Raw genomic sequence first — 15775 nt, forward strand, 5'->3', positions numbered from 1 at the left:
AGACTCCTGTTTACCTGTTGTAGGTAGGGGGACTATTTAACATGTCATTATGGAGACACCTGTTTACCTGTTGTAGGTAGGGGGACTATTTAACATGGCATTATGGAGACTCCTGTTTACCTGTTTTAGGTAGGACTATTTAACATGTCATTATGGAGACACCTGTTTACCTGTTGTAGGTAGGGGGACTATTTAACATATCATTATGGAGACACCTGTTTACCTGTTGTAGGTAGGACTATTTAACATGTCATTATGGAGACACCTGTTTACCTGTTGTAGGTAGGACTATTTAACATGTCATTATGGAGACACCTGTTTACCTGTTGTAGGTAGGGGGGCTATTTAACATGTCATTATGGAGACTCCTGTTTACCTGTTGTAGGTAGGGGGACTATTTAACATGTCATTATGGAGACTCCTGTTTACCTGTTGTAGGTAGGGGGACTATTTAACATGTCATTATGGAGACTCCTGTTTACCTGTTGTAGGTAGGGGGACTATTTAACATGTCATTATGGAGACACCTGTTTACCTGTTGTAGGTAGGGGGACTATTTAACATGTCATTATGGAGACACCTGTTTACCTGTTGTAGGTAGGACTATTTAACATGTCATTATGGAGACACCTGTTTACCTGTTGTAGGTAGGACTATTTAACATGTCATTATGGAGACACCTGTTTACCTGTTGTAGGTAGGGGGACTATTTAACATGTCATTATGGAGACTCCTGTTTACCTGTTGTAGGTAGGGGGACTATTTAACATGTCATTATGGAGACACCTGTTTACCTGTTGTAGGTAGGGGGGGCTATTTAACATGTCATTATGGAGACACCTGTTTACCTGTTGTAGGTAGGACTATTTAACATGTCATTATGGAGACACCTGTTTACCTGTTGTAGGTAGGACTATTTAACATGTCATTATGGAGACACCTGTTTACCTGTTGTAGGTAGGGGGACTATTTAACATATCATTATGGAGACACCTGTTTACCTGTTGTAGGTAGGACTATTTAACATGTCATTATGGAGACACCTGTTTACCTGTTGTAGGTAGGACTATTTAACATGTCATTATGGAGACACCTGTTTACCTGTTGTAGGTAGGGGGCTATTTAACATGTCATTATGGAGACTCCTGTTTACCTGTTGTAGGTAGGGGGACTATTTAACATGTCATTATGGAGACTCCTGTTTACCTGTTGTAGGTAGGGGGACTATTTAACATGTCATTATGGAGACTCCTGTTTACCTGTTGTAGGTAGGGGGACTATTTAACATGTCATTATGGAGACACCTGTTTACCTGTTGTAGGTAGGGGGACTATTTAACATGTCATTATGGAGACACCTGTTTACCTGTTGTAGGTAGGACTATTTAACATGTCATTATGGAGACACCTGTTTACCTGTTGTAGGTAGGACTATTTAACATGTCATTATGGAGACACCTGTTTACCTGTTGTAGGTAGGGGGACTATTTAACATGTCATTATGGAGACTCCTGTTTACCTGTTGTAGGTAGGGGGACTATTTAACATGTCATTATGGAGACACCTGTTTACCTGTTGTAGGTAGGGGGACTATTTAACATGTCATTATGGAGACACCTGTTTACCTGTTGTAGGTAGGACTATTTAACATGTCATTATGGAGACACCTGTTTACCTGTTGTAGGTAGGACTATTTAACATGTCATTATGGAGACACCTGTTTACCTGTTGTAGGTAGGGGGACTATTTAACATGTCATTATGGAGACACCTGTTTACCTGTTGTAGGTAGGACTATTTAACATGTCATTATGGAGACACCTGTTTACCTGTTGTAGGTAGGACTATTTAACATGTCATTATGGAGACACCTGTTTACCTGTTGTAGGTAGGGGGACTATTTAACATGTCATTATGGAGACACCTGTTTACCTGTTGTAGGTAGGACTATTTAACATGTCATTATGGAGACACCTGTTTACCTGTTGTAGGTAGGACTATTTAACATGTCATTATGGAGACACCTGTTTACCTGTTGTAGGTAGGGGGGCTATTTAACATGTCATTATGGAGACTCCTGTTTACCTGTTGTAGGTAGGGGGACTATTTAACATGTCATTATGGAGACACCTGTTTACCTGTTGTAGGTAGGGGGACTATTTAACATGTCATTATGGAGACTCCTGTTTACCTGTTGTAGGTAGGGGGACTATTTAACATGTCATTATGGAGACACCTGTTTACCTGTTGTAGGTAGGGGGACTATTTAACATGTCATTATGGAGACACCTGTTTACCTGTTGTAGGTAGGGGGACTATTTAACATGTCATTATGGAGACACCTGTTTACCTGTTGTAGGTAGGGGGACTATTTAACATGTCATTATGGAGACACCTGTTTACCTGTTGTAGGTAGGGGGACTATTTAACATGTCATTATGGAGACACCTGTTTACCTGTTGTAGGTAGGACTATTTAACATGTCTGTCATGCCGGTGAAAGAGGACCCAAAAGCGACTTGGCGAAAACAGAGTCTTTAATCCAGTAAAGTGAATACAATCAAAAAAAACACAACTTTCACTCGAAATGACGAGGACAAACTGGAGACTCGATCTTGAACAGCAGGTGAACAGCAGGTTGCCTCGGGAAGGCACTTGAACCAGACAGACTCAGACCCTGCTCACCACGCAGCATCTGAGGAAAACACGACACGACAGGGCGATACACAAACACAGCACGGTGAAATCTAGACAAGGAACCGACAGGGCAGAAACGAATAACAAGGAGAGAAATAGGGACTCTAATCAGGGAAAAGGATCGGGAACAGGTGTGGGAAGGCTAAATGATGATTAGGGGAATAGGAACAGCTGGGAGCAGGAACGGAACGATAGAGAGAAGAGAGAGCGAGAGAGTGAGAGAGGGAGGGGGAGAGAGAGGATAGAAAGAGGGAAAGAACCTAATAAGACCAGCAGAGGGAAACGAATAGAATGGGGAGCACAGGGACAAGACATGATAATAAATGACAAAACATGACAATGTCATTATGGAGACACCTGTTTACCTGTTGTAGGTAGGGGGACTATTTAACATGTCATTATGGATACACCTGTTTACCTGTTGTAGGTAGGGGGGCTATTTAACATGTCATTATGGAGACTCCTGTTTACCTGTTGTAGGTAGGGGGACTATTTAACATGTCATTATGGAGACTCCTGTTTACCTGTTGTAGGTAGGGGGACTATTTAACATGTCATTATGGAGACACCTGTTTACCTGTTGTAGGTAGGGGGACTATTTAACATGTCATTATGGAGACACCTGTTTACCTGTTGTAGGTAGGGGGACTATTTAACATGTCATTATGGAGACTCCTGTTTACCTGTTGTAGGTAGGGGGACTATTTAACATGTCATTATGGAGACACCTGTTTACCTGTTGTAGGTAGGACTATTTAACATGTCATTATGGAGACACCTGTTTACCTGTTGTAGGTAGGGGGGCTATTTAACATGTCATTATGGAGACTCCTGTTTATCTGTTGTAGGTAGGGGGACTATTTAACATGTCATTATGGAGACTCCTGTTTACCTGTTGTAGGTAGGGGGACTATTTAACATGTCATTATGGAGACTCCTGTTTACCTGTTGTAGGTAGGGGGACTATTTAACATGTCATTATGGAGACACCTGTTTACCTGTTGTAGGTAGGGGGACTATTTAACATGTCATTATGGAGACACCTGTTTACCTGTTGTAGGTAGGACTATTTAACATGTCATTATGGAGACACCTGTTTACCTGTTGTAGGTAGGACTATTTAACATGTCATTATGGAGACACCTGTTTACCTGTTGTAGGTAGGGGGACTATTTAACATGTCATTATGGAGACACCTGTTTACCTGTTGTAGGTAGGACTATTTAACATGTCATTATGGAGACACCTGTTTACCTGTTGTAGGTAGGACTATTTAACATGTCATTATGGAGACACCTGTTTACCTGTTGTAGGTAGGGGGACTATTTAACATGTCATTATGGAGACACCTGTTTACCTGTTGTAGGTAGGACTATTTAACATGTCATTATGGAGACACCTGTTTACCTGTTGTAGGTAGGACTATTTAACATGTCATTATGGAGACACCTGTTTACCTGTTGTAGGTAGGGGGGCTATTTAACATGTCATTATGGAGACTCCTGTTTACCTGTTGTAGGTAGGGGGACTATTTAACATGTCATTATGGAGACACCTGTTTACCTGTTGTAGGTAGGGGGACTATTTAACATGTCATTATGGAGACTCCTGTTTACCTGTTGTAGGTAGGGGGACTATTTAACATGTCATTATGGAGACACCTGTTTACCTGTTGTAGGTAGGGGGACTATTTAACATGTCATTATGGAGACACCTGTTTACCTGTTGTAGGTAGGGGGACTATTTAACATGTCATTATGGAGACACCTGTTTACCTGTTGTAGGTAGGGGGACTATTTAACATGTCATTATGGAGACACCTGTTTACCTGTTGTAGGTAGGGGGACTATTTAACATGTCATTATGGAGACACCTGTTTACCTGTTGTAGGTAGGACTATTTAACATGTCTGTCATGCCGGTGAAAGAGGACCCAAAAGCGACTTGGCGAAAACAGAGTCTTTAATCCAGTAAAGTGAATACAATCAAAAAAAACACAACTTTCACTCGAAATGACGAGGACAAACTGGAGACTCGATCTTGAACAGCAGGTGAACAGCAGGTTGCCTCGGGAAGGCACTTGAACCAGACAGACTCAGACCCCTGCTCACCACGCAGCATCTGAGGAAAACACGACACGACAGGGCGATACACAAACACAGCACGGTGAAATCTAGACAAGGAACCGACAGGGCAGAAACGAATAACAAGGAGAGAAATAGGGACTCTAATCAGGGAAAAGGATCGGGAACAGGTGTGGGAAGGCTAAATGATGATTAGGGGAATAGGAACAGCTGGGAGCAGGAACGGAACGATAGAGAGAAGAGAGAGCGAGAGAGTGAGAGAGGGAGGGGGAGAGAGAGGGATAGAAAGAGGGAAAGAACCTAATAAGACCAGCAGAGGGAAACGAATAGAATGGGGAGCACAGGGACAAGACATGATAATAAATGACAAAACATGACAATGTCATTATGGAGACACCTGTTTACCTGTTGTAGGTAGGGGGACTATTTAACATGTCATTATGGATACACCTGTTTACCTGTTGTAGGTAGGGGGACTATTTAACATGTCATTATGGAGACACCTGTTTACCTGTTGTAGGTAGGGGGACTATTTAACATGTCATTATGGAGACTCCTGTTTACCTGTTGTAGGTAGGGGGACTATTTAACATGTCATTATGGAGACACCTGTTTACCTGTTGTAGGTAGGGGGACTATTTAACATGGCATTATGGAGACTCCTGTTTACCTGTTTTAGGTAGGACTATTTAACATGTCATTATGGAGACACCTGTTTACCTGTTGTAGGTAGGGGGACTATTTAACATGTCATTATGGAGACACCTGTTTACCTGTTGTAGGTAGGGGGACTATTTAACATGTCATTATGGAGACTCCTGTTTACCTGTTGTAGGTAGGGGGACTATTTAACATGTCATTATGGAGACACCTGTTTACCTGTTGTAGGTAGGGGGACTATTTAACATGTCATTATGGAGACTCCTGTTTACCTGTTGTAGGTAGGGGGACTATTTAACATGTCATTATGGAGACACCTGTTTACCTGTTGTAGGTAGGGGGACTATTTAACATGTCATTATGGAGACTCCTGTTTACCTGTTGTAGGTAGGGGGACTATTTAACATGTCATTATGGAGACACCTGTTTACCTGTTGTAGGTAGGGGGACTATTTAACATGTCATTATGGAGACACCTGTTTACCTGTTGTAGGTAGGGGGACTATTTAACATGTCATTATGGAGACTCCTGTTTACCTGTTGTAGGTAGGGGGACTATTTAACATGTCATTATGGAGACACCTGTTTACCTGTTGTAGGTAGGGGGACTATTTAACATGTCATTATGGAGACTCCTGTTTACCTGTTGTAGGTAGGGGGACTATTTAACATGTCATTATGGAGACACCTGTTTACCTGTTGTAGGTAGGGGGACTATTTAACATGTCATTATGGAGACACCTGTTTAACTGTTGTAGGTAGGGGGACTATTTAACATGTCATTATGGAGACTCCTGTTTACCTGTTGTAGGTAGGGGGACTATTTAACATGTCATTATGGAGACACCTGTTTACCTGTTGTAGGTAGGGGGACTATTTAACATGTCATTATGGAGACACCTGTTTACCTGTTGTAGGTAGGGGGACTATTTAACATGTCATTATGGAGACACCTGTTTACCTGTTGTAGGTAGGAGGGCTATTTAACATGTCATTATGGAGACTCCTGTTTACCTGTTGTAGGTAGGGGGACTATTTAACATGTCATTATGGAGACACCTGTTTACCTGTTGTAGGTAGGGGGACTATTTAACATGTCATTATGGAGACACCTGTTTACCTGTTGTAGGTAGGAAATCTAATTAGCATAATTTTAAAAATCCCCATCAAAATGTGTCAGTTTAAACTAGAGATATCTGTTGTTGTTGTTGCATTGGATACGTCTCAATACAACGCATCCACCAATCAAAACTCAAATGGCTAAATGATCCCTGGTAAGACCAATTTTCATTTGTTAGCTTAGTAGAACACTCATTATAGGCCTATTCAGTTCATATCCATATTATTAATATTTGATTCAGTGATTGGAATTACGACCTCATCCTCAGTAGCCTATTCCAGCAGGCTATTGACCAATGGAAGCACTTCTTACCTCGAAATCGCCTCAGTGTTTATGTTGAATAAATTAGTCTGTCAATTTGCAGGTTTCCCTGCAGGCATCTTGGGGGTTTGAATATCGGCCTTTCTGACCTGGAAGCTACTGCATCCCCTATTCATTTAGCTCTTCCCTCACTCCCTCGCCTTCGTTTAACCGTTTGACCCTTCCCTCAAATTAACTACTTTAGAAATGTGGGTGAAAACTATCCCTTAAACCCCCCCCCCTAGAGGTTAAGCCGAGCAGTTAAGAGCGTTGGGCCAGGAACTTATAGGTCGCTGGTTCGACTCCCTAAACCCGCTATGTGGAAAAATCTGCAGTTTTTGCCCTTGTTAACCCCCGACAACAACAACTCCTCGGGCACTGAAGACATGGATGTCGATTTAAGGCAGCCCCCCCAATCCTGAGCAGTCGGCGGGTCTTGCCAGGTACATGTTGAAAGATTTGTGTATTTTAAAAACGATTTGTTAAAAGGAATTTATAATTCATTGTATACTTTGTGCTCACAACAGTCAAATGTGAGAGAGCAGCCCAGATGACTAAGTGGCTGAACAACATCTGGTTGACCAATCAGGATGTAGAGGACATAGAGACCACGATCCAGAGGGCTAAGTGGACCAGACAGAATGGGGTCAAGGTAGTCTGAGAGTATTCACGTCTCCTGGCATGGTGGGTTACATTTTCCCAGAAACATTAGACTTGAATTTGATTTGTTTTTTATGATTAACTAGTCATGCTGACGTGACCCACGTGACTCAAGTAACAGACACATCTCAACACCAACTGTTCAGGGAGACTGCGTGAATCAGGCCTTCATGGTCCAATTGCTGCAACAACAACCAAAACTACTAAAGGACACCGATAATAAGCACTTCTTGGGCCAAGAAACACGAGCAATGGCCATTAGACCGGTGGAAATCTGTCCTTTGGTCTGATGAACGGATGATCTCTGCATGTGTGGTTCCGACCGTGAAGCATGGAGGAGGAGGTGTGGGGGTGTTTTGCTGGTGACACTGTCATTGATTTATTTAGAATTCAAGGCACACTTCACCAGCATGGCTACCACAGAATTCTGCAGAGATACGCCATCCCATCTGGTTTGCGCATAATGGGACTATCATTTGTTTGTCAACAGGAAAATGACCCAAAACACACCTCCAGACTGTGTAAGGGCTATTTGACCAAGAAGGAGAGTGATGGAGTGCTGCATCAGATGACCTGGCCTGCACAATCACCCGACCACAACCCAATTGAGATGGTTTAAGATGAGTTGGACCGCAGAGTGAAGGAAAAGCAGCCAACAAGTGCTCAGCATATGTGGGAACTCCTTCAAGACTGTTGGAAAAGCATTCCCCATGAAGCTGGTTAAAAGCTAGCTATTTAAGCTGCAGCTGGTCCAGAACAGAGTGGCATGTTTAGCTCTTAATTGTAATCAGAGGGCTGATCTAAATACTATACAGTCAGTCTCTCTTGGTTAAGAGTTGAGGAGAGACTGACTGTAATCAGAGGGCTGATATAAATACTATGCAGTCAGTCTCTCTTGGCTAAGAGTTGAGGAGAGACTGACTGCATCACTTCTTCTTTTTATAAGAAACATTGTGTTGAAAATCACAAATTGTTTGCTTACACTGACACACACACTTATCCCACCAGACATTCCACCAGGGGTCTTTTCACAGTCCCCAAATCCAGAACAAATTCAAGAAAGCGTATAGAATTATATAGAGCCCTAATTGCATGGAACTTCCTTCCATCTCATATTGCTCAAATAAACAGCAACCTGGTTTAAAAAAATAGATGAAGCAACACCTCACGGCACCACGCCTCTCCCCTATTGGACCTAGACAGTTTGTGTGTATGGATTGATATGTAAGGCTACGTGTGCCTTTAAAAAAATGTATGTAGTTCTGTCTTTGAGCTGTTCTAGTCTATTGATGTATTATGACATAATTATTATGTCACTCTGTATCATGTGTTGTGTGGACCCTAGGAAGAGTAGCTGCTGCTTTTGCAACAGCTAATGGGGATTCTATCAACTGGGCAGCAGGTAGACTAGTGGTTAGAGCGCTGGGCCAGTAACCGAAAGTTTGCCGGATCGAATCCCAGAGCTGACAAGGTCAAAAAAAGACACTTAACATACTGTAGGCCGTCATTGTAAATAAGGATGTGTTCTTAACTGACCTGCCTAGTTAAATAATAATCATAATAAATTACCGAATACCAATTCAATTGAAAGAGGACAAAATTAGATTAAAACATTGGATCCTGTTGATCAGGTAGCTTTGGTCAACAAGATCTGCCATTCTTATTGTGCATAATGGTAACTGACGTAGATTGGAAAAGTGCAATTGGAAAAGTGCAATTGGAAAAGTGCAATTGGAAAAGGTGCTATCTCGAACCTAAAAGGGTTCTTTGGCTGACCCCATAGAACCCTTTTAGGTTCCAGCGAGAATGCTTTTTACACGGAACCAAAAATCGTTACCTATGGGAACAGCCAAAGAACCCTTTCGTGAACCCTTTCTTTCTAAGATTGTAGATGAGTGGGCTGTCATTACTTCAGAACAATTGAAAGTTGTGTACATTGCAATAAAGTAAATAACTTTTGCCTTTAATTTGATATTGAATATACAGAGGGAGTTCTTGGCCTTGACCATGACATTAGACATATGCAATTGGATGAAGAGGTCTTCTGTATGGGGGAGTTTTTGTTAGAGGCCCTACGCTTGTTCTGAACTTGAGGTAAGGTTTTGGAAGCATAAGGAACTTATCTTTCATATCAGCAAGAAATCATTTAAAAAAAAAACGTTAAATTGATGGGAGTCATTGAACACAAAGCAGCACTTCGGGCTGTCTAGCTCCTGGCTATCCTTTCTTTGGATTGTGGGATAGATCTCATTATTGTAATGTTTTAAAAATATTTGATAAAGGCTGTTTACGTTAATCGCCTGTATTCAGTGGAGAAAAAGCATATGCTTCTAGACTCATTTCATGAATATGCATAAGCTATCTCGAGACCACGCCCATATGTGTTTGTCACATGCGCTGAATACAACGGGTGTAGTAGACCTTACCCTGAAATGCTTACTTTAAAAGCCATTCATTTTTGTTGTTGGCCAAATTCAAAAGTTATTGATCTCCAAACAAAAAACGAATTCCTTGCTTTAGTGGGGGAAACAACGCCACCTGCTGGAGGGAGACATGTTTCCCTTAGAGTTGAGCCTCCCCCCAGCCCTCGGAGTTGTGGGTAAAACGTTTTGCAGCGGTCCACTAGATAGCACAGCCTCAAAGTTAACGATATCTTTAAAAAATATATATATATATATATTATTTTTATTTTTTATATATAAGGTTACCAGTTTGGTCAACGTTAGGGTTAAAAGTTGTGTTTAATGTTAGGTTTCATCACATTTAAAAGACGTCAACGTGCCTGAAATGGGAGGAGTTTCCGACTTTGTGGCTGTGGTAACGACCCTTTGCAGCAGCAGGAGGAGGGATGCAGTCATCCGCCATTTCAGCTGCTACGATGAGACCTTACTTCCAGTAAACATTGACGAGGCAACCATCCATTTACCACATTGTACATGTTTTAGTTAGATATAGAGCAACGAATAGGCATAGGGGCAACTATTAGACATAGGGGCAACTATTAGGCATATAGGGCAACCGTGAGAGGAGACAAAACGAGTCCTCTAAAGGTTTGCGGAAAGCAGGGAAAGGGGCGGAAGATGGCGGTCGACAGACGAGACGACAAAGGTACGACGCCTCTAGCCATTCTGTGTGTGTGTGTGTGTGTGTGTGTGTGTGTGTGTGTGTGTGTGTGTGTGTGTGTGTGTGTGTGTGTGTGTGTGTGTGTGTGTGTGTGTGTGTGTGTGTGTGTGTGTGTGTTAGCTAGAAAGCCATAGTTGATGGTAAGTAATTCCAATTACTCACAATTTGCCTTCAAGAATGATTTATTTTTTAATTTTGGGGGGGAGAGGGGGGACACAGACAGTTTATTTAAGTTACCATGAGCGAACGACATTCGCCATAGTTTTTGGTAGTTCACTATCGAGCGTTAAAAAATAAAATAAATGACACCCAGAGTTTATACCATCTGGTAATCATGTCGCATTACCTAGAAAAACCAAATCAAGCTGATTTTTATCCTCCGCCCGGAACTAAGTAACCAAACCCCATTCCAGGGCCGTCATTGGAAATACCAATTTGTTCTTATTTTAACTGACATGGCTAATTAAAGGTTAAATAAGGGGAGATCAACAAAGTAAATCACGTTATTCAGCTGTTCCCCCCCCCCTAATTTAAGTAGAATACTATTGGAGATGTGTGATGCTAATTAAATGTATTATTCGGGTAATATTCCGGCGTTTGGTGATATCTTACTATCCAAACACATCTGGAAATGGATGTTATTGGTCTCAAAACACATATTTAGCAGATGTTATTGCGTGTGTAGCGAAATTCAGTTAGTAACTCCTTAACAATATTTTATGGTGAGATGACGGGCAAAAACTGGCAAATTATGTGTGCTTTCTTTGAGACGTTTTCCAACACAACACTAATGCCAGTCTGGGATGTTGCTTCTCTCTCTAAGCCAATCAGGTTTCAGCAGTCTGTTTACCCCTGGCAGAACGCAGCCGTGCAACATCAGGAAGTAGCATTAGTGTCTAGCATGGTGGTGGAAACGGATGTTTCCCAAAACAAAGTATGCATATTTAACCCAGCCTACTCGCCATTTATTATTATAAGTTCATTAGGTCCTAATCTATAAATTTCACATGACTGGGCAGAGGTGCAGCCATGGCTAGCCCTGGGAGGGCAAAGGCTCACCCACTTGGGAGCCAGGTCCACCTACTGGGGAGCCAGGCCCAAACAACCAGAATGAGTTTTTCCCAACAAAAGGGCTTTATTACAGACAGAAATACTCCACAGCTGTCCGGGTGGGTGGTCTCCGATGATCCCACAGGTGGAGAACCCAGGTGAGCTGGGCTGGCGTGGTTACATGTGGTTGTGAGGCCTGTTAGACTTACTGCCAAATTCTCTAAAACAACGTTTGATTCAGCTTGAACATTAAATTCTCTGACACAGCTCTGGTGGAGATTACTGCAGTCAGCATGCCAATTGCACACTCCCCTAAAACATTAACACACAAAAAAAACTCCACATTTGATTGGGCTTTTTAAAAATCCCTAGCACAAGGTCCACCTGTGTATTGATCAGGCTGTTTAATCAGAGAACGGCTCACTAACAGGGATGTAAACGAATTTGTGCACAAAATGAGAGAAATACGCTTTTTGCACATATTGACCTTTACTGGGATCTAATATTCCAACTCGTGAAACACGGGACCTTTTACACGGTGCGTTTATTTTAGGAGGAAATCGATAAAACCTTAAATGGAGAATGCTTTAACTATGATTCGGTCCATGCCACTGCAAACCAGATTTTCATTGGTAAAAAAAAAAAGAACACAAAGCAGACTAAACTCTATGGTCCTTTTCAATCCTACTTTTGTACAATATTGAGTGGTATAGCTAGCAGTACAACGTTGAGTGGTATAGCTAGCAGTACAACGTTGAGTGGTATAGCTAGCAGTACAACGTTGAGTGGTATAGCTAGCAGTACAACGTTGAGTGGTATAGCTAGCGGTACAACGTTGAGTGGTATAGCCTGCGGTACAACGTTGAGTGGTATAGCCTGCGGTACAACGTTGAGTGGTATAGCTAGCGGTACAACGTTGAGTGGTATAGCTAGCGGTACAACGTTGAGTGGTATAGCTAGCGGTACAACGTTGAGTGGTGGTATAGCCTGAGTGGTATAGCAAACGTTGAGTGGTATAGCCTGCGGTACAACGTTGAGTGGTACAGCCTGCAGTACAACGTTGAGTGGTACAGCCTGCGGTACAACGTTGAGTGGTACAGCCTGCGGTACAACGTTGAGTGGTATAACCTGCGGTACAACGTTGAGTGGTATAGCTAGCGGTACAACGTTGAGTGGTATAGCTAGCGGTACAACGTTGAGTGGTATAGCTAGCGGTACAACGTTGAGTGGTATAGCTAGCGGTACAACGTTGAGTGGTATAGCTAGCGGTACAACGTTGAGTGGTATAGCTAGCGGTACAACGTTGAGTGGTATAGCTAGCGGTACAACGTTGAGTGGTATAGCTAGCGGTACAACGTTGAGTGGTATAGCTAGCGGTACAACGTTGAGTGGTATAGCTAGCGGTACAACGTTGAGTGGTATAGCTAGCGGTACAACGTTGAGTGGTATAGCTAGCGGTACAACGTTGAGTGGTACAGCCTGCGGTACAACGTTGAGTGGTATAGCTAGCGGTACAACGTTGAGTGGTATAGCTGCGGTACAACGTTGAGTGGTACAGCCTGCGGTACAACGTTGAGTGGTACAGCCTGCGGTACAACGTTGAGTGGTATAGCCTGCGGTACAACGTTGAGTGGTATAGCTAGCGGTACAACGTTGAGTGGTATAGCTAGCGGTACAACGTTGAGTGGTATAGCCTAGCAGTACAACGTTGCGTGGTACAGCCTGCAGTACAACGTTGAGTGGTATAGTTTGCAAAATAAACAAATGTGTCTCTGGGTGATGCATTTTTCTATCATTAGGACTATTTTAGAAATGTCAAAACACTGTTTTGAAGTCTCGTAATCAATATGCAGAAACAGCCAATTTTATGTTGTCAATAGATCACAAACTACCTACACATTAGGGAAGTTAACGGCTAGCTGTGGAAAATTAGATTTGGGTTAATTTGCATAATTTTGTGTTTTCGTAGGTCGTCTTATCTTTTCACACGCACAGCAAACATAAGCTATTTGGCTGACACCTCTCAAGACAGTTTTTTTCCTTGACGCGTAAAGTCCTGTGATTATAAAACATTTAAAAAACAAAACATTTCCACAATGGAAAAATGTTTTGTTACTTTATATCTGGTGTTAGTCATAACTTATGTAGAAAATATCATGTACCCGACCGACACGATCAACAGTATGTGCACACCTGATCGTTGAATATCTCATGCCAAAATCATTGGCCATTAATATGGAGATGGTCCACCCCCTTTTGCGGCTAAAAAGCTCTATTCTTCTGGGAAGGCTTTCCACTAGATGTTGGAACATTGCTGTAATAACAGCCTCCACTCTTCTAGGACGGCTTTCCACTAGATGTTGGAACATTGCTGCTATAACAGCCTCCACTCTTCTGGGAAGGCTTTCCACTAGATGTTGGAACATTGCTGCTATAACAGCCTCCACTCTTCTAGGAAGGCTTTCCACTAGATGTTGGAACATTGCTGCTATAACAGCCTCCACTCTTCTGGGAAGGCTTTCCACTAGATGTTGGAACATTGCTGCTATAACAGCCTCCACTCTTCTGGGAAGGCTTTCCACTAGATGTAGGAACATTGCTGCTGTAACAGCCTCCACTCTTCTGGGAAGGCTTTCCACTAGATGTTGGAACATTGCTGTAATAACAGCCTCCACTCTTCTAGGAAGGCTTTACACTAGATGTTGGAACATTGCTGCTATAACAGCCTCCACTCTTCTGGGAAGGCTTTCCACTAGATGTTGGAACATTGCTGCTATAACAGCATCCACTCTTCTGGGAAGGCTTTCCACTAGATGTTGGAACATTGCTGCGGGGACTTGCTTCCATTCAGCCACAAGAGCATTAGTGATGTCGTGCACTGATGTTGGGCGATTAGGCCTGGCTCGCAGTCAGCGGTCCAATTCATCCCAAAAGTGTTCGACAAGGTTGATTTCAGGGCTCTGTGCAGACCATTCAAATTCTTACACACCGATCTCGACAAACAATTTTTGTCTGGACCTCACTTTGCACGGAGGCAGTCATGCTGAAACAGGAAAGGGCCTTCCCCAAGCTGTTGCCACGAAGTTGGAAGCACAGAATCGTCTAGAATGTCACCGTAGAGTTAAGATGTCCCTTCACTTTAGCTAAAAAGTCGAACCATGAAAAACAGCCCCAAACCATTATCCACAACTTTACAGTTGGTACTATGCATTGGGGCAGGTAGCCTACCACTTTGCAGCGCAGCCGTTGTTGCTCCTAGACGTTTCCACTTCACAATAACAGCACAGACAGTTGACCGGCGAAGCTCGAGCAGGACAGAAGTCTGACAAACTGACTTGCTCGATTTTATACACCTGTCAGCAACGGTTATGGCTTACATGGCAGAATCCACTAATTTGAAGGGTTGTCCACATACTTTTGTAACTATAGTGTATAAAGATTAGCTGGCTACTCACTAGCATGTGGGCTTGAGAGCTTGTTTACGAGGCCTGTTGATTTTTCTTATTGCCTGCTACAAGAAGTTAGTCGTTTAGTGGTTTTAGTCAAATGTGTAACTGAGGAAGACTGACTTGACAGCAAGTGGTTATTGTAAAAACGTTTTAATTTAAATATTTATTTTAACCTTTTTATTTAACTAAGCAAGTCGGTTAAGAACAAATTATTATTTACAATGACGGCCAACCCCGGACGGCGCTGGGCCAATTATGTGCCGTCCTATGGGGCTCCCAGTCACAACCCGGTTGTCATACAGCCTGGATTCGAACCAGGGTGTCTGTAGTGACACCTCTAGCACTGAGACGCTATGCCTCTCGGGAGCCCAAAGTGGATCTTATGGATGTTGGAGGCTTATACTTAGCTTGAGTATAATATCACAAGCCCTGAATTAAATTGGATTATTGCTGACTGTTAGGAATGCAGTGTGTTTGACCTTTAAATTGTACAACAAAGGGGGGGTGGGGTGGTGTCTCCTGTTCTGTTCAAACTAACCTTACAGAAAAAAACAAAGCGACAACGGGTTAAAACATGTTTATTTACTTAAGTATTCAAACTCTTTTGCTATGAGACTCAACATTGAGCTCAGCTGC

At 42.5% G+C, this 15775-nt stretch overlaps 1 protein-coding gene across 1 annotated transcript in view; it reads left to right on the forward strand.

Annotated features, from left to right (window-relative positions):
• The first annotated feature begins 10333 nt into the window (after window positions 1-10333).
• ythdc1 (YTH domain containing 1) overlaps window positions 10334-15775 on the forward strand; it is a 33503-nt gene continuing 28061 nt past the window's right edge. The window contains exon 1 of the mRNA XM_046290686.1: window positions 10334-10625. Within this exon, the coding sequence (XP_046146642.1) occupies window positions 10598-10625 (28 nt within the window). The 5' untranslated portion in view covers window positions 10334-10597. The remainder of the gene's footprint in view (window positions 10626-15775) is intronic.

Source organism: Oncorhynchus gorbuscha, linkage group LG11, assembly GCF_021184085.1.
Source record: "Oncorhynchus gorbuscha isolate QuinsamMale2020 ecotype Even-year linkage group LG11, OgorEven_v1.0, whole genome shotgun sequence".
NCBI lineage: Eukaryota > Metazoa > Chordata > Actinopteri > Salmoniformes > Salmonidae > Oncorhynchus > Oncorhynchus gorbuscha.